The 19,972-nt window shown below is 39.6% G+C and overlaps 2 protein-coding genes across 4 annotated transcripts; both read right to left on the bottom strand.

The window, feature by feature from the left end:
• Positions 1 to 3,121: 3,121 nt before the first annotated feature.
• Positions 3,122 to 18,521, bottom strand: LOC114141378 (gastrula zinc finger protein XlCGF57.1-like). Of its 3 annotated transcripts, none has more exons than XM_028011892.1 (4): positions 17,383 to 18,521; positions 14,028 to 15,314; positions 5,959 to 5,974; positions 3,122 to 5,706 (listed from the first exon to the last, which is right to left on the bottom strand). In XM_028011892.1, exons 1-4 carry the CDS (start codon positions 17,552 to 17,554, stop codon positions 5,466 to 5,468), a joined length of 1,716 nt encoding a protein of 571 aa, XP_027867693.1. In that variant the 5' UTR covers positions 17,555 to 18,521; the 3' UTR covers positions 3,122 to 5,465. The 3 variants fall into 3 exon arrangements, with proteins under 3 accessions (XP_027867693.1, XP_027867695.1, XP_027867694.1); XM_028011894.1 differs by having other exon boundaries at positions 17,320 to 17,518; XM_028011893.1 differs by lacking the exons at positions 3,122 to 5,706; positions 5,959 to 5,974 and having other exon boundaries at positions 12,140 to 15,314; positions 17,383 to 18,513.
• LOC114141421 (uncharacterized) lies at positions 6,470 to 10,704 on the bottom strand. The gene is made up of 2 exons (XM_028011966.1): positions 10,598 to 10,704; positions 6,470 to 7,351 (listed from the first exon to the last, which is right to left on the bottom strand). Exon 2 carries the CDS (start codon positions 7,334 to 7,336, stop codon positions 6,575 to 6,577), a length of 762 nt encoding a protein of 253 aa, XP_027867767.1. The 5' UTR covers positions 7,337 to 7,351; positions 10,598 to 10,704; the 3' UTR covers positions 6,470 to 6,574.
• Positions 18,522 to 19,972: the final 1,451 nt, after the last annotated feature.

Here is a 19,972-nt window from a genome sequence, read left to right as displayed (position 1 = left end):
ATTTGGAAGAAAGTTATGAAAATATGATTTCTGGATGGATTCTGAGGTGAAACCAGGTTCTGATCCAGGTTCTGGTTCTGGAAACAGATTTAGAAGAAACGATTTCAGCTCTAAAGCTCTTTTGTGACTATTTTTAGTTTTTTTGTGGGACAAAAATGTGAAGGAAATCAAAGGATCAGTTTGAGGCGGATCCAGACGAGCGGTTCCAGTAACCGTCGACACGCAGGAAGTAGGCCGCAGATTTAAATCCATAAACCAAAGAGGATTTTTCATGTTTTCTTCACAGAAACTTCAGTTCCAGTCAGCAGGAGTTTAAAGAAAACTTTTTCTTTAAAGTAAAACTTCTGACACTTGAATGTTTTCTCCGTAACTTGCAGCGTATAAAATGAGTTTCTGACCCGACTGCAGGAAATGTCCAGGACGTTTATAAAGAACTGTGGTTGAATAACTCGGACCTGGCCCGGCAGACGCTGGCGGTTCCCTAACTGCAGCACATGCAGCGCGGCGACCTGCAGGCCGACGACTACGTGGCCTTCATGCTGCAGGACATCCTGTACCTGCTGAACGTGACGGACATGTTGGGGCGGATGAGCCGCAGGACGCTTCCCGACAACCTGAAGACCTTCATGCAGCATCGCTACCAGAGCTACCAGAGCTTCTCCGACTACATTCTGGACCGGTTCAAGCTCAAAGTAAGGAGGTTTTCCTCAGGTTGGTGAAACATTGAGAGGTTCTGGTCCTGAACTTCTGCTTGCTGCTCTGCCAGGCGCCGCTGGACATCAGACCCATCCCGGCCATGGAGCGGTACCTGCTGGACTACAGAACCATCATGGACAAAGAGGAGCCCATCTTCTTCGCCGTGAGTCTGCTGCCCTGCTCCAGGCTCTGGATCTGGATCGCCAGCAGCCTGGAGGAAAGCTACTGCAACGCCTACTTCGTCTGGAAGAAGGGCAACATGCACGGCAACCCGGAGAAGCACTACAAGGTTCTGCTCAACAAGAACCTGAAGACGCCCGACCGCATCAAACGGGCCAACCAGATCTTCAGGCAGCAGATGCAGAACGAGCAAAACTTCTTCGCTGCTTCGCTGGTGGAGTAGAGCGAAGTCTGGTACCAGAACCGGCACCGGTTCCACAAGCAGAGTGAACTCTCAACTCTAGTACCAGAACCGGTTTATCACAGTGGAGGTCCAGAAGATCCAGTCGGATCACAACAACCAGCAGCTTAACTTAGGAAGAATATTAAAGTAGTTCCAGCTGTTATGAAATGATATTTATCAATCTGAATAAATAAAGTCTGATTTCATTTCTCTGATTCCTGAAGTTTCACTCTTCAGTCTCTACGGTGGCCTGCAGGGCTCACAGGCCCACACATCATAAATACAGAGAGCAGCACATAGTGGGACTTTAACTATACACCTGCTGCTGCAGACATAACCGCCAGAGGAGCTGTCAGTTCAGCAACAAGTTGTGAAAATAAGTCATTAAATTGTTTTTAATAGTAACTAGATAGATATTGTGGTGGTTTCAAAGTATATTTAAAGCAGAGTCTAGCTAAAGCTGCAGTCAACTACAACACACCCGTATAAAACTCATTAACCTACTAAACCGCTAAGTCAGGATGTCACACCGCTGTTAATAGCAAAGTGTCTGACGATCTACATCATGATTCTATGTTGCTGATTAAATAAAATCATATGGTGATGACAGTGTATACTTGTCTGACAGATATAGCCGTCAGTTTGTGCGGATGACGATCTGACAGAACGGCGGCCGGCTGGGCCTGAAAAACAGCTGGTGGAAAAGGGGCAATATAAATATAATATTTATTTATTGAGTTTATCAAAGCTGCAGAATTTGATTTAATGGTTTCAACATAAATTCAAAGATTTTAAATTGTTTAACATTTAAATGTAAGATTTTAAGGAGCTGGCAAGTTTACTTTGTAAAAGTTCAAACAACAATCTTCATCGTTAGATTGTTTTGTTACCATAGCAACAATCTGATGCTGTGAGTTTGAGCCGTTTGTTCTCAAAAACAAATGAATAAACTGTAATTATAACTGATTGTTTTTGGTTTGGCCAGTTAATCTCTCTCTCTCCCAGATTAAATCCAACCCAGAAGCTGTTAGAGGTGCTGATGGTTTTAGCAGCAAGAGGGGCCCCTAGGTCAGATTCTGCCCCAGGCCTCATGCAGCCTTGGACCGGCCCTGCAGGATGAGTTCAATCTGCTGCACTGATGATGAGCAACAAACTGAGATTTAATTGAATGTTTCTAATGTTTCTTTAGCAGCTCTAACATTTCTGTCTGTTGAGTTTTTAAAACACAGAAACTGTTTTGGTTGCTGGAGTTTATGGGACGAGAGTTTCAGATATTTTCCACATGAACTCTTTAGTATGGGCAGCGTGTAGAGATGGAAATGCTGCATAATTCTTTGTTCACAAAGATAAATCATTCTCTTCGCTCCTCAAAGCTCCTCAGAAAGCCACTACAAGTTATTCCTGCGGTTCATTGAGCTGCACAACCAGAGCTAACACGGCGGTTTAACCTCTGACCTTGATCAAAACCTCTGGAAAGAAACTTGATTCCTCACAGGAAGTTGATGTAAATATCCATACAGGTCAGCCTGAGTCCAGTTTGAGTGAAAGGAGGCCTGAGATCTGAGCTGAGGTAAACTTCAGAGATAAAGCAGCAGCAGCAGCACAGAGGCGCCAACGGTGTGATTGGTCCGGCTTTAAATGCACAATCTATAAACCTACTTTCTATAAACTGATCTTTAAGGAATCAATCTGCTCGGCTAGTGAAAAGCTCAGAGCAACACAGACACTTTCAATCCGGCTAAAAAAAAAAAGAAAAAAAAAATGAAGTGTGTTTTTCTTTAAATTTTCCTAAAAACATAAACAAGCAATGCTTAGCCTGGCGGGGCATTAGTAAAGCATGGCGGGCCTCCAGGCTTATAATACCCTGGAGGAAACGCTGCATCTGAATAGAAATAATCTATACAACAGGTAATATTTAAAATGATAGAAGTTGATTTTGTATTTGACTTACGATGATTATCGCATAGCGCAACTACAGGGTGGCGTTTATAAAATGTTTTCAAAATAATCACAATTATAAAGTCCAGAATTTACAGATTTTTATTCAAAACTTCAAAACTACACATTTAGTGGTCTGATGACAAAAACATTCAAACATTGTAAATGACAGTTATTGTTATATAAATGTGTCCTTAACTAAAAGCAGTTTATGTAACCAAAGCCTGTTGGTGCCTCATTTTATATTCCTTTATTTAACCAGGTAAACCCCGCTGAGATCTAGATCTCATTTTCAAGAGGGACCTGGGCAAAAACATCTGCAATACATAGCAACCTGGCTACAAGATAAAAACAATTAATACATATGCACAAGTATAAAACAATAAAAACAATTTAAAAACAATGACACTGTTTCATAGAATCTTGTTGTCCATCTTTAAGAACTGCTTGAAATAAGTCCAGTCAAATCATTTCCAACATCTTAAGTTCAGACTGCAGCTGATTCCAGGCTGTGGGGTAAAACACTGAATGCCTGTTTCACTGTTTCAGTTCGAAACGTGGAACATGCAGAACAATAATGTTATTGGAGCGAAGAGAACCGACAGTTCTATGTAGGAGAGTGGATAAATATGCTGGGGTTGGACCGAGTAAAGATTTATACATCAGGATCATTCAATGATTGTTTCTCCGTTCACTTAAAGGAGCCAATCAGCTTTTGCGTACAAATCACAATGATGTGTCAGACGTCTGCTACCGGTTATAAACCTTAAAGAGCAATGATACACAGTATTTAATGATTGAAGACATTTGGTCGAAGCATTCATATATAAAACATCTCCATAATCCAAAATTGGCAGGAATGTTGCTGCTACCAATTTTCTTCTAGCTTTGAGTGTAAAACAAGATCCATTTCGATAATAAAACCCAATTTTCATTTTCAATGTCCCTAGTAGATTTGCTATGTGATTTTTAAAAGAGAGTTCATTATCTAGAATAAAACCAAGATATTTATAATTACTGACAAACTCGATTTGTGCTCCAGCAGCAGTGGTCAGCAATAGGGAGGTTTCTGGTAGTTTTCTAGCATGTGAGAAAATCATTGCTTTTGTCTTGTCCACATTCAAAACCAACTTCAGAGTTTGTAAACGTGTTTGAACTACATTAAAAGCAGACTGCAAATACTGTATTGCCTGCGATAGTGATGCAGAATAGCAGTATATTATTAAATCGTCAGTATAAAAATTGTAAAAAGCATTTGACAGATTGTCACACAAGTTATTTATATCAATAGAGAATAAAAGCGGACCCAGAACTGAGCCTTGAGGTACGCCATTTAAAATAGTGAGAGTAGAAGAAGTGACACCAGCCAATTGAACTCTCTGGGTTCTGTTTGACAAATAATCAGCTACATGGTAGCTTGATGCTAGAGCCCAATCCTGTGTAGAATTTCAATTAAAAGCTTGTGATTTACTGCGTCAAATGATAAATCAATAAATAAAGCAACATGTTGGACAGAGGAGAACAATATGGAGTTTTATTACAGTAAATGATCAACAGCACAATAAATATCCACTTCTAGTCACACAGTCAAAAATGTACAGTAACTGGAGTTTTTTAGTCTACATAAAAGAAAAAAATGGGTGATAATTTTTCAAAGTCAAAAATGTACTTTTAACTCATTTTTAAATGTTTAAAAACTAACTTCTTAATGAACAAACTAGATATGTATCCCCATATGTGCCTATTATTAACTATTAATTAGATGTCAAAGATCCCATTAACTGTATGCAAAAAAAGTAATAACTTCAGCCAGAGTTTGGTTTACAAACTTCTACTGGCTGTGAAAAAACTGTACAAGATGAAATTAACTATTTTAGTTAGATTAACACAGGGGTCCCACTGGAACTTAGAAAGAAAATTCCATGACTCTCCCTGACCTTCAGTATAATTTTCCATGACCCACGGTCAACAGGTTCATGTAGAAACGCGTTTGACTGACAGAGCGAACAAGTGGAACTAAAAATGAGGCGGATAGGAAGGAAATATTGTGGAAATGAAGCCCAACAGACGGGTCTGAATTGAAAAGTGTCAACATATTGACTGAGGAATCATATGATGATAATGTCATAAACAAAAACAAAAACATATTAACAGTGATGCAAACACAAGATTGTACATGTATGTAGAACCAACAGAGCAGGCAGAAAGACTGCAACATGACTAGTCTTTAATTAGAGGCTTATTCAATGATTAATATATATTTTTAACATAATAGCTACTGCAGTGTGCGCAGAGCAACGTTTCAGCTGCAGCAGTTCATTTACAGCAAGGATGAGACGGGAAATGTTTCGAATCTGTGTGAATTCTGACTTGGTTACTTAAACTACTTCTGTAACTGAATTATTTCCACTGCTTTACATCAGAAAGTCTAATCTGTGTGAGATTTTATGTGACCATTCAAATTACTTTTACGACCAAAGCTTTTTCCACATGTCATACATGGAAAAGGTTTCTCAAACGTGTGTGTTTCTATATGTCCAATCAGCTCATCTCTTTCACTGAAAGATTTTCCACAGGTGTTGCAATGGAACATTTTCTTCAGGTCGTGCCTTCTCATGTGGTCAGTTAAGTGACTTTTTTCATAAAAATCTTTTCCACAGGTTCCACAGGTGAAAGGTTTCCCTCCTGTGTGAGTTCTAATGTGGCTATTCAAATGGTTTTTGTGTCTGAAACTCTTCCCACATGTTATACAAGAGAAAGGCTTCTCAGCTGTGTGAGTTCTCATGTGGCCAGTCAAGATATTTTTTGTACTGAAACCTTTTCCACATGTTACACATGAGAAAGGTCTCTCACCTGTGTGAATCCTCATGTGGCATTTCAAATTATGTTCCTGACTGAAAAATTTTCCACATGTTAGACATGAGAAAGGCTTCTCACCTGTGTGAGTTCTTGTGTGACGAATCAAACTGCTTTTACGACGGAAACCTTTCCCACATGTCATACAGAGAAACGGCTTCTCACCAGGGTGACTACTTAAGTGCCCAATACATTTAAGACTATGACTGAAACCTTTTCCACAGGTTGGACAAGGGAATGGCTTCTTCTCTGTGTGAACTCTCATGTGGCTATTCAACCGACTCTTTTCAAGGAAACGTTTCCCACAGGTTAAACATGAGAAAGGCTTCTCACTTGTGTGAGTCCTCATGTGTACAGTCAAATTATGTTGGTAACTGAAACCTTTCCCACATGTCATACATGGAAAAGGTTTCTTACCAAAGCGACTACTTCTGTGTTCAACCCATTTAAGACTTTGGCTGAAAGATTTTCCACAGAAGTGTTTTTCGCCTGTGTAATTCCTCATGTGGTCAGTTAAATCACTTTTTTCATTTATAACATGTAGAAAAGGTTTTTGTGAAAACAGCGTCTCTTCTGAATGAACTACCATGTGTTGATTCAAACTACATTTTTGCTTGAACGTTTTTCCACAGGTTACACATGAGAAAGGATCCTCACCTGTGTGACTTGTCATGCGAGTTGTTAAATACAAATTCCATTTGAAACTTTTCCCACACACTTTACATTGTTTGCATGTTTTACTTTGTGAATTTCCCTGCCCTCCATGCCTTCCTCTACTTCCTCCCTCTGTCCTCTGGCCGGCTGAGCTCTCTTCTGTTGCTGATCATCTCTGCTGGATCCTGAGGCTTCATGAAACTTTATTTCCTGATGATCTTCATGTTTAGGGAAGTTCTGAAGGAGGATTTGCTCTCTATTTAGTTCTGGTAGTTGGTTGTCTGTACCAGCAGTCTCCTGCTTCTGTACATCCTGGTCTTCATTCTGGCTGATGCCTTCAGCCTCCATCTTCACCATCTGCTCAGGTCCTGATCCATGCTCCTCTTCCTTCACTTGCTTAGGTTTTAGTTCTACTGGTTCCTCTTTGAGTTCAACAGGTGCAGAGTCTCCTCTCATTAAGGTATCCGTCTCCTGTACAGCCTTATTTCCATACTGACTGATGTCTTCAACCTCAACCATCTGCTGAGATTCCAATTGATGATAATCTTCCTCCATCTGTTTCAGTTCCTCTGGTTCTTCTTTTATTTCAAAAGATACATATCCATCTGCTCCCGTTACAGGATGTGTTTCTTGCTCGAGTTCTTCTTTCTTGACAAACTGCAGCAGTTCTGATCCATATTCTTCTGGTTCCTCTTCCCTCCCTTTGGTTTGTGGAGATTCTGTTTCCCTCTGGTCCAGATCAGCAGCCTCTGGTTGGTTGAGTATAAAATGATGCTTAGTAATAAACATAATGTTGTGGCAAATCTGAAGAAAAAAAAAGAAAAGCAGAATTGTTATTTTGAAATTTTAGGTCAATAGGTTGCTTTTTCATGTCTCATTGACTAGTTGCTTTGCCAGCAACTAGTCAATGAGTTGCTGGTTGAGCTGCTTGATTCCATTGGTTAACTTGTATTCACAAGGCATTGCCTGGACTTCTGCTGGCCTAGATTTGCACTGCAATTGCACAGAGAAATGTTGACGCTTATATTTGGCTTCCATCTGTGCCTTTTGCTCAGTAAAAAGGTTTTTATTAACTTTGCTACCTTATCCTGAAATTTGATGCAGAAAACGTCCAAATTGATTTGATCTCACTGACTTCTTGAGGTTCTACTTCATCCCGTTTGGCCATTTTTGTGGTTTGACAGCAGCAACACAAATAGATACCAGTAGAAAACCTTTTTATTTTAAAGTTTTTAAAGATGTCAACTAGGAATGCGCGATATAAACGGTATATGGTAGAAACAGTAGAAATTTGGCCTGTGAGGATCAGGATAAATGTTCTTTAGGTAGGAGTCAAGTTTAAATCCACTGCGTTTGTTCTGCTGGTGCAGCTCAGTGTGAAGCGCAGACATGAGCTGCACTGTCTGTGCTGATAACCTCTGAGTTCCCGGTTAGCCGGAGCGTAATGGACCGGTGGTTCAGCGGAGGAGGAGCTGTCACACTCGCCTCATGACTAGCGCAGCACGCTGGCTTGTTTTTATTTTGTTTTATTTTTTGCGGCGACACAACGCACATCAAATACTTTGTCTATTTAAAGTTGCTGCGCAGCCACTTGGAGATCAGAACAACTCGTCCCATGAGGTTCGGGCAACCAAAACAGTTTCTGTGGCGATTATTAAAAACTCAATAGAGACGAAATGGACGAGCTACTAATGTGGCATAAATTAAATCTCCCGTTTGCCTCTCTGCATCCAGCAGAGATGCACAGTGCAGCAGGTCTAGCTCATCATGCAGGGCCGGTCCAAGGTTGAACGAGGCCTTGAGCAGAATTTGAGTTAGGGGCCCCATCAGCACCACTAACAGCATTTCAACATAGATTCGGTGAAATCTGGGAGAGGGGTCCTAGTTTAATTGACCCGCATATGTAATTATAGTTTACTAAAATGCATTAATGCAACTAAAACTCAAAGATTAAACTGAGAGCATCAGATTGTTGCTATGGTAACAAATCAATCTAACTATGAAGATTATTCTTTGAACTTTTACCAAGTAAACTTTCCAGCTTTGCAATTAAATGTTAAATAATTTAATTGATCTTTGCTGAAACCATTAAATCAAATTTAACAGCTTTGATATTCTCTTAGTTCATTTATACCTTGGGCCGGCTCTAAATGTGATCAGCATTACATCATGTTTTAAGATCCACTAACTGATGATTTAATAGAAGTGCAAATAAATGATATTTATTTTCATTTCTTTCGGTTTTATTATTGTTTGCAATGTTTTCCAGTATCATAATTACCCAGGAATATTTTACGTTTCCTGTCAACTTAACATCTATCAATAGAAAACGCCGGCGTTTAAACGCTGGAACCAAACATTCAGATTTGTCTACTTGCAACTTTGGCAAAACTGAACTTGGACTAGAAAATCACTGCAAGGAAAAAAAATGTCGGATTCACAAAAGTGATCAGTTGAAAGTCGAGACCCAGTTTGTGATGGAGGAGCCGTCATGAACTGGGACTTGGTGTGGAGTCCGTGTCAGCATGCGAGCACGTCCACACACACACACACACACACACACCCACACGTCCACACACACACGTCCACACACACACACACACACACACGTCCACACACACACGTCCACACACACACGTCCACACACACACACACACACACACACACACGTCCACACACACACGTCCACACACACACGTCCACAATTGCTAACTTACTTTTTGTTGCAGTTAAACCGGCGCGGTTCATGGTGGTGAACGCTCGGTGTTCCTGCTTCAGTTCAAATTCATCCTAACCTTTTATTTTCAGCTTTAAACATTTTCCCGGTTCCATTTTTCAACAGGTTGTTTCCAGATTGTGGCGCCAGGCGGGAGTCACATGATGACGTAGTGATGTCATCAGAACGTAATAAGTGTTTTCTATTAAACTGAGTTTTGTATTTTTGATTACAAGTTTATTTATTTTATCTCATTATTATTATCATTATTATTATTATTTTGTATACTTTAAGAGTTTATTTGAGTTAGAAGTAATTGTTTAGTTTTTTTTTGCTTGTTTAGACTTCCTGTGGGCGGAGCCTGTGGTTTTAAAGGCAGGTCTCTGCTCCACAGGGGGTCAGTCTGTGGTCAGACTCCTGAGAAATCACACTGAAGGTCTTGCTGCTTGTCTGATTTTAACCTGCCTTGGTATATATATTTGTATGTATTCTGCACCTGCCACCTTTGTTCACCTGCAGAAAAGCTAAATAAATTCCACTAAAGTGACCTCTGACCTTGGCCAGTCATTTCTGTTTGACCAAGTCATCATAGAACCTCATCACAACCTTATTCCAAAACAAAGACAAAACGCGTTAGGCAAAAGCAAAAAGTGAAAAATATAACCCCAAAAGAATATAAAAACATCTAAGCAGCATCAGGAGAGAATACATTTTAATTCTCTAAAACTACACAAAAAATGTATTTAAGGGCTAAAAAGTGGATTTTGCATAATATGTCCCCCTTAAGAGAATTATCAATGTGTAACTGCTGACCTGGGACCAGTTCACCCTCTAATCTATAACATGCAATGGATGTAAAGGGGATGAAAATGAACGGATGGTTTTGCCTCTAACAATGAAGGTAAAGCCCAAAAATATGAAATATTCCAACCTGCCTCAGTAAATAATTGTGCCTGGAAACACATTGAGCTCTGAGGATAAACTTTTTAAGACGCTCTCAGCAATAAAAAGATCTTAAAATCTGTTTCCAGAATGAATGAAAGTTTCCTAACTACATCAATCAGGTTTGAGGTATTGATGTGATTTGAACATGAATCTGTTTTTATGTGGTTAAACCTCTAAAATCGCAACAGCTTTTGTGATTTATGAAACAAATAATAGTTTCATAAATCACAAACTGTTTTAGCTTTTCTTTGTGTGAAATAATAAAACTTAAGATTAAACATTCAAGGTGTTTCAGATTTCAACCTCCAGAGTTAAAATGATCGTATCCATTAATTGCAGCACAATAATCTTTAAATCAAGACAATAAATCCGGAAACAGCGAAAACTACCTGGAGGTTCCGAAGGTTTGGGTTTCCGGCGGGGATCCAGCCTCTGAGCCGGACATCGTCTCTTCCTCTCCCGGATGTGGTTGGACATTTGTTGGTTTCTCTCTGATGATGAACCGAAGATCTAGTTGCTGCAGACGGAAATATTCATTTCTCACAGCAGAAACCGTCTTTTTATCAACGATAACCACGAGGAAGCCTGGAAGCTAACGCTGCTAGCGCCATGTTGTTTACTTCCGCCGGAAGTCTTCCCCCAGAAACAGACAACGACAAAACTTCCGTCTCCAATTAAAAGTATTTCTTTTCTCCAAAGACTTTAACTTGTTTAGAGACATAAAACGGAGTTTTTGCAAGTTGAATTGAGCAGCTTTTATTCCGACTTTATATCCTGAATAAACTAAATACATTAACATGTTAAACTGACTAATCAACTTTATTTGAACAACATATTTAAGCAACAAGATGGTTCAAAGTCCTTTACGCAATAAAAACATAACACAGTAACTAATTATGAAACACGCAATAAACTTATAAACATTGTAATTATTACATTTGTCAAATGACATTATCAAAATCATCAAGCAAATATATAACAAATATGTTGATCAATGTTGCATTTATGAATCAAAAGCTCCTCTAACCAGGTGGTCTCAGCCTTTACTTAAAGGAAATCAGTGTTTCAGCTGTTTTGCCATTTTCTAGAAGTTTGTTATAGATTTGTGGTGCATAGAAGCTGAAAGCTGCTTGTCCTTGTTTGGTTCTGGGGAAGCAAAGCTAAGCTAAGACTAGCATCCAAGACTTCTGACTTATTAATTATGGAGTATTTTTATAATTATCTTGCAGCCCAGAAAAGGAATTAGAACAAAGTTAGAGTCCAGAGAAACGACTCATTACTTTGATCAACATTCAGGACCATCAAACATCCAGTTTGATCAAGTCCTGAATCAAGAGAAGAAGCTGCTAGTTTAGAGATTCTTACTCTTACTAAACATGAGGGACCAATATGTAGTTCTTTACTTTTGTTTGTATTTCCTCTAACTCATGTAAAGCACTTTGAATTGTCTTGTTGCTGAAAATGTGCTACATAAATAAATTACCTGATAATATTTAATCAACTTGAATGTTTGTCATTCTTCTGATTTGGTCTTTTCTCCACATTTAGGATTTCTGATCAGTGTCTTTGTTTTCCTGGACTCCCCAGAAGGATACAGAAGAAACAAATGTAGAGTCATAAAAGTAAAGCAAACCGCTGATGGAAACATGGCTGCCAAATGCAACTGAATTCATTCAAACGTGAAAATTGCTTAAGATAGTTTGATAAATTAAGACAGATAAAACAATAACTTCAAAGTTTTTTTTCAAGCGGATAATTAAACTTATAAAAACATTTCTCAGTTCCAATGACTTTCAGCTGAAGGATGAAATCAAACGTTTTCATGCAGAAAATTAAAAATATTCAGGAATTCAACTGCATGAAAATGATTTTACTGAGATCTAAACGTAACAGATTTATTAGCTACAGAGAAAACGAGGGTGAATAAATGGTAATAAATAATAAATGGTCTTTATTAAAAAGGATTGCTTCTACTGAAACAATGAACAGGATAATAAACAGACAAAAGGTTTATTTAATGCATTTAAAATTATTTCATGTAAACTGGAGATAAAGTGGTGTTCAATAAAACATCCATCTTGCAGGATTAGAATGTATTTATAATTTGTTGAAGCAGAAATCATCTCTGACGCCGGAGAAAATTCACCAAAAATAAGACAAAACATTTATTTAATAAAGAATTTGATCAAACTTCAGGATGCAACAGGCAGATTTTTCAATTGATCAATTCAAATTTTCTCAGAAGTAGGAATGTACCAAAACTATTTAAATAGAGCCTCTGAGTCCAACAGGCTTTTATTTTGAAACTTTGTTTCATTACTTTACGCTGAAGCAGGGGGTGGACTGACAACATGAAATATTAGTATAAATGTTAGCGCATTTAATTAGTAACATAAATATAATAAAGCGCAGACCCACATTGGTGCAGGAAATACGGCGGCCATCTTGGAGAGGTCGTCCCTACTTGGCTAAACCAAAACAGCAGCAGAAGCCTCAGCACCGCTGGATATTGTTGTTCATATCAACGGACTATTGACGTGAGATCTCGGGGGATAATGATTCACAAGTAAGATGGTCATATTACCGTTTATATTTTGTGAATACTGCGACACACTGGCCACCTGTCCAGGTGACTCCGCCTCTCGCCCGGAACGTTAGCTGGAGAGGCAGCAGCACCTCCCGACCCCAGAAGGGACAATGTGTTAGAAAATGGATTGGTGGATGAATTTTGTGAATATATTACTAAACTGTATTTATATCCACCGGCAAAAAGCCAGCTAATATTAGCTATAGCACTCGGTGTAATACCGGGTTCAGCCCCGCTATGAAGGCTAACCGGGATTTTGTAAATCTTTATATATATAAAATGTATAAACATGTGCATTTCAATATAAAATGTATAGCTTAATATATATTTGTATTAATTTGTGTTTGTATATTTATATAAATATGTATTGCCATTACTAAATAAACAATTATAAAATCTATTTGTGTCTATGTGGTTGTAAAATAACCATCACAGATCAAATCAGGATATTTTATTCTCCCCAGTAAGGATATTTAAATATGCTGAACCACATATCAAATTCAAAAATACTTTAAAAAAAGTAAATGTTCTTGTACATGTAGGTATAAAGGTTTGAATAAGGTTTACAGCAAAAAAGCATTAAAATCTGTTTAGTATTTAGCGAGTTGTTATTAAGTGTGCTGATACTTCATAGCACCTGCCAAACATAACGTCAATCCAAGATGGCCGCCCTGTCAGCGACAACAGGCTAGAGCTGTGCATGACGTGTCTACTCTTTATTATGTCTGCGGCACAAACAACCACACAGAAAAAAGTGGACTTTATCAAAAAATAAAAGAATTTCAATTTAAAATCTGAATTGAACATCAAGACTGATTGTGTGAACGTAGCCTTAGACACTGGGAGAAGTCAAGAGTTGGGACATTACTGTGTCCAGTTTTCAGCAGCCTGCAGTCGTTATTCACCTTGTTGATTCTGCAGTGAGCTGCAGCAGGTAACCAGGAAAACCCAAATTGGAGCTTTAGCTGCACGTCTCCTGTGAATCAAGTGGAATTAATTTTCTTGCGAGACGTCTCAATCACAGCGACTATTGTGACACCCATGCATTCCACACTGATGATTGTGAGCTACATCGTAGCCACAGCTGCCCTGGAGCAGTCTGACAGAAGTGAGGCTGCCATGCTGAACTCTCGGTTAAACCGCCTCGCCTGTGTGAGTTTTCATGTGGGCAATTAAATAAAGGTTCTTGGTAAAACCCTTTCCACAGGTCTGACAGGAAAAGGGTTTCTCACCTGTGTGAGTTCTCATGTGACGAGTTAATTGACATTTTACTGCAAAGCTTTTTCCACATGTAAGACATGAATATGGTTTCTCCCCTGTGTGAATCCTCATGTGAAACTTCAGATTACCCTTTAAACTGCAACGTTTCCCACAAATCTGACAAGAGTAAGGCTTCTCTCCGGTGTGGGTTCTTATATGCTGAGTCAAACTGCTCTTCATGATGAAACACAGTCCACAGGTCAAACAGGAAAAGGGCTTTTCACCGGTGTGAGTTCTTATGTGTGTGAGCAAGGCACTTTTCTGATTGAAACTCTTTCCACAGGTTTGACACATGAACGGTTTCTCTCCTGTGTGTTTTCGTGAGTGAACTTTGAGACCTGGTTTCTGAGTGAAACACTGTCCACAGATCTGACATGAGAAAGGCTTCTCCCCTGTGTGACTTCTCATATGACTAATCAAAGTACCTCTGGTACTAAAACTTTTCCCACAGGTTTTACAAGCATAAGGCTTCTCTCCTGTGTGAGTTCTCACATGAGTAGTTAACTGACTCCTGCTAGCAAAGGTCTTGTTACAGATTTCACATGGAAAGGGCTTCTCGCCAGTGTGCGTTCTCATGTGAAGAGTTAAATTCATCCTCTGAATGAAACTTTTCCCACAGGTCTGACAGGAGAAAGGCTTCTCACCGCTATGAATCTTCATGTGGTTTTTTAGATGACTTTTGAGAATAAACTTTTTGGCACAGGTGGAACATTTAAAAGGTTTCTCACCTGTGTGGATCCTCATGTGTGCAATCAGATACTTCTGAGTAAAGGTTTTTCCACAAATTTTGCAAGATGACAGATTATAATTGGTGTCACTTTTTCGGTGCCTTTTTAGTTTTGTTTTGCGACTTTCCTTGTCTTGCTCAGACTCTTCTGTGCTGGATCCAGAGTCGTCTTCATTGCTTTCTTCCTGATTCTGGTACTCTGCATCAGCCGAGTTCTGGTCCGTGTTTGGTTCTGGTTCTCTCAGGTCATCGTCATCAGAAACAGGACCCATAAAAGCCGCCGGTTTGAGGTCGCTGTTTGGTCCTGGCTCTCTGGGGCGGACCTGCTCAGGAACAGGACTCACCTTGAAGGTATCCGTCTCTTCTTTCAGAACCAGTTCTGCGTTCTGACTGACACGAAGCTCATCATGTTCTTCTTTAATCTGCACAGATTCCATTTCCTCCTGATCCAAATGCACCTCCGCCGTCGGGCTGCGGGGCTGCTGGTCCATCTGAACCTCCTCCTCCTTGCAGATGTAATGCTGCGGGACGTCTGCAAGCAAAACAAAGAAAACTGATCACTGTGGCTCAGAACAACGTCACACTTTATCCAAGCCACACTGGAATGTGACACTGTGTTAACAGAAGCTTTCTGCATTGGAGAGGACTCGTTGTTGGGCCGCGCGTGTAGAACTAGCCGAGCCGACGTGACTCCAGCTGATAACCAAGTGGCTAGTCAAGCAGCTAATCATTCCTTGTGTGTTGCCACAAGGTTAATTTCTCAGAAATTAAAACTTCCACAGCGATCCGATGTAAAGATGCAAAACAAATATTTATTCCACAGCTTTGCGTAATTCTTTTGCAAGAGCAGTTGGTTGTTAGCTAACCTCCACAAAAACAAACTACGGTTGAAAAAGCGTGTGACTCTGTCGATCTACTTGCAGCTCCTTCCCTGGTCTGTTCTCTCCTTCGTCTTCCCTCCAGCGGCACACCTCATTTGCATAAATTGCAAACTTCTAATAAAACACTTATTCACAATAAAACATTATGAAATTACCTACATGTAATATAATAATTCAACCTAAACCTCAACTACAAATGCACTTTTTGAATTACTAATTAAACAAATAAGTTTTAACAGTAACTAACTGAATATTTTATACATTAACTTGGCCTCCACATCCTGGTTTCGCTCCAAAACGACACTTCAAGCAAACGTGTGAATTAAAACTAAGGTTTTGTTTTTATTGTGTTTTTCACTCAGTTAGAATCCCAACAAGAAAATTCCCACAGCATGACACCACCAGCACCAGCAGCAGCAGAACCAGTAGAACCAGCAGCACCAGCAGCAGCACCAGCAGCCAGGACAATTCATAAGAGGAGGAATGGATCCAAACGTTGATGTCATGTGACACTGGTGCAGTGAAGGATTGTGGGTTTCTTAGCTGAAGCAGAGAAATACCTCTGTGATGGCAAGCATAGACTACAAATATGAACAATGATTCTCACAGGTGTTCAAGAACTGATTAGCAGCAGTAACACAAACATTGTGATTTATGGATTTTTTTAAATCTTAGGTGGACATGGTAAAAACTGATTTCTACAAAATCCTGATAAATGAAACCTGCAACATGAAATAAGTGATTTCATCAACATTCAGCCTCCTTTAAGTAGCTAAAGCAGCTACTTAGGTCTGGTTGGAAGACGAGGCGAAGGTTCTGGAGAGGCCTAGTCAAAGTGCAGACCTGTTCATAGCTGATGCCCACAAACCTGACGGCGCTGGAACAGGAACTCAGATGAGTTGCCATGACAACACACGTGATACATTATGATGTCACCAGGTGATGAACCATCCAATCACTGAACAGATGCTGAGAGCAGGTAAATGAGCCAAAACGTTTCCCATCTGAACAGAAACCGAAGTTATTCCAGAGGAACGATGGAGCCACACGGCTTCAGCTGCACCACGGAACCGGTCCGGGCCGTTAAGCTCCCCAGAACCGTCCTGACCCACTGCATCAGACAAACAACGACCTCAGACAGGCAGAAACAGAAAGCCAAGAGCAAATTCTGGGATTTTAAAGACTAAAATGAAAAAATAAGAAAATTATGGCAGATGAAAAACTTTCACAGATTCATTTTCTTTAACAAAACAACATTAAGCAGCCAAAACCTTCAATGTATTTCTATGTTAGAATAAAGAACTTCCATTGAAAATATCTAGTGTTTGTTTTCTGGGTCTCTAAATCTCAGCAGATAGAAAATAATATTAGAACAAAGCTGGTGTAGAAACAAGAGGTCTCACTGTGACAAATTCTCGGACTGTGTATTATTGTTGCATTTTTGTTTGTTTTTCATCACTTCCGGTCAGTAGAGTTTCTGAAGTACAAAGTACGGTGAAGGTAAAACTCCTAAATGTCCAGCTTTGGATTTATTTGCCGCCATGTTTAACCGGCGGTTTGCCCTGCAGTGACCACTCTGCGTCTCTCCACACCGCCTGTCGTACTGCCTCTGGCCAGCAGGGGGTAACTGAACGAATCAAGCCTTGATAAATTCACCTCCAGGTTTCCTTAAACTTTATCTCCCAGCAGAACCGACAGCAAACTCGCTCGGCTCCGAACCTGCTCGCTGTAAGCTGACCCGGGGTCTCCAGGTGAGGTCCAGCAGTCTCCGCTGCCGGTCGATCTCCTCCTCGTACTGGACGATGGTTTTTTCCAGCTGGGTGAAGATTTCTTCAGCAGCAGCAGTTAGTCTCTCTCTGATAAACTCTCTCAGAGGCTCAACGGAACACATTGTTGCTGAACAGAACCAGAACCTCCTGGACACGCTCTGGGAAGCGGCTGCTAGCAGGAGGCTAACCGAGCTATAGGAAGCTAACGTTCCTAGCCCCTTTGTTTTCCTCCACCGGAAGCCTTGCTGCCAGTTTCCGGTGTGACGCCTGACTTTAGGCGGAGTTGTTTTACCAAACTGAGTGAAAAAACGTCTCAGAAAAAGTAGCAGAAGAAGTATTTCGGTATTATTTGTGTTTAAAACCCGATTTACCGGAGAGACTTTCTTACAACTAATCCGGAAGATACCGTGGCTCTTCTGTGAAGACACAATTTAAGCCAAATCAATGAATCACAGGCCATTTAATGCGTCACATCCCTCCAGTATGGAGTGATACTCCTTTGCATCCGGTTTCAGGTCCTCACCTGTATTGCAGCATCACAGAAACTCCATCCATTTTTTTCATGTTTTAGTTTTGCAGCTGACGAGCTTTGCTTCGTTCTCTTCTCAGTTTAGAAATAAATAACCATAAATCAGATTTTTCTTCTCTAAGAAGCTGTGCATTATGCTGCTGATTGTCTCGGCAGCAGTCTAATTAAAGGACCCAATGAGACCCGGATTAATTTTTTTATGTGAAATAAAAGCCACAGAAAGCAGCTGTGCTGCAGATCTTTGCCTTTTTTACTCCAAGCTACCAAAATAGCCAGTCTGCTGCTCTGAAATGAAAAATGACCCAGAACTGATTCTGACCTGAAAAACTTGGTGTTTTGATGAATGACCATAACATTAATGTTTTCCTATTAGCCAATCATTGCATACAAATGTCACTTCTTTTAAACCATTCCTTATTTTATACAGAGGAAGAATGAGTTAAATTTGTTTTGTAAGTCTTTTTGTTTTGTGGAATCAAAAATGCTTTTAAGTTATTAAAACAACATTTGTACTTTAATGCAGTGAATTTTTTAAGTTGTGTACAATTTGCTCTGCTACATTTTCAATTAATTTTCGGTTATTTGTGTTTTGTAAGAATGTAGTGTGAAGACATAATGTATACGTCATGGTACCGTTTTGATGTTGATTGTTTATGTTCATATTAATAATTGTAGCTCCAAAGTGACAACTCTGGCACAGCTTCCTTAAGACGGGCTCTTTATTAAATGCCGTGAAAACTACAGAAATAAAACACAAAGCTTTAGACATGGATACATTTACAGACAGACAGGTGACACGTGGCCGCCTGCCACTTCGGAGGTCTTTAACCGAATGATTGGTCGTTGTTCACTCTAAACCAAAATATTAAGTAATTAAAACACCATAACCAATAAATTCACAAAACATTACAAACATAACTAGAAAATACCTGGACAGCTACAGGACATGAGGCTGCTACACATAGTTCTGCTTCTTCTATGCTTATTTACGTCTCGCTGCCTCACACATGAACACAAATCTCACCATAACTTTCGACAAAAAATAATTTGACACGAAATAAAATACAATCATTTAACACAAATCTTAAAACGTGAACCAAACTACTTAAAATACATTATTCTATCTTTTAGAAATAAACATACATTTTTTCAAGAAATAAACTATTTTATTGACACTTACAATAATAATAATAAATAAATGAACTGGTGAGCTGAATGTTTGTAGTGTCTCCCCCTGCTGGACGGAAGACGATGCAGCTCTGGATCTGGACTTTCAGCAGAAAGTTAATTATTTATGTCTGTCCTGTAAGTTGTCTTGTAAACTGAGAACTGTGGGTGCTTTATTTTGTATGGCACATTGCTGCCATCTACTGGATGTTTTGGGGAAGGGGAAATGCTTTACTTTTATGTTGCTTAGTGCGTTTGTTCGGCTAGCGGTGAAGCAGATGGACAGATGTGTCTGTTGTGGTGTCGCATTCTGTTCGGTTTCTTCGCGGCAATGTCTGTAAGTGACATCTTATAGTTCAGAATGGGCGTTTGTGTTAACGTGTAAGGCCCAGTGAGTTGTCTATTGAATTTATGTTGGTTCTGAAGATAAATGTCAGCGAGTCGGTTGTTTGCTACGTCATTGCTAGCAGGCCGTTAGGATATTTTAGGCCATTAGTGGGGTTGTTTTGTACTTAATGTAACTGTATGTGAAACATTTCTATTAGCTGCTTTGAGTTTATTCTGAGTTGTTTGTGTTTGCAGTTTCACTCCGTTCTACATGGAAAATAAAGAGGAGCTGACAAATCCTGACTCGTGTGAAAGGAGTTTGGCTGATGGTTAGCGGTGGTTCAAGACACCATAGTGAGACCATTACAATGTCCTTTAATTTTGCTTTAGTTTTATTTGCTCCCTGTGATTTTGTTCACCTGCCTCATCATAAACCAAACCAACTTTCAAATCATCTAAAGTTAAAACGTTTAATAATCAAGTCTTTTAAAGAAAATTTTTATTTTCATAAGAGAAG

Source organism: Xiphophorus couchianus, unplaced genomic scaffold, assembly GCF_001444195.1.
Source record: "Xiphophorus couchianus unplaced genomic scaffold, X_couchianus-1.0 Scaffold1000102, whole genome shotgun sequence".
NCBI classification, from domain to species: Eukaryota; Metazoa; Chordata; class Actinopteri; order Cyprinodontiformes; family Poeciliidae; genus Xiphophorus; species Xiphophorus couchianus.
This window is presented reverse-complemented; position numbering and strand designations above follow the sequence as displayed.

Coding starts and splice junctions, on each gene's coding strand:
- LOC114141421 (XM_028011966.1), bottom strand. CDS start 7,336: ATGTTTATTACTAAGCATCATTTTATACTCAACCAACCAGAGGCTGCT.
- LOC114141378 (XM_028011892.1), bottom strand. CDS start 17,554: ATGTGTTCCGTTGAGCCTCTGAGAGAGTTTATCAGAGAGAGACTAACT. Junction 15,315..17,382: donor GGTCAGCTTACAGCGAGCAG/GTTCGGAGCCGA, acceptor TTTTGCTTGCAG/ACGTCCCGCAGCATTACATC.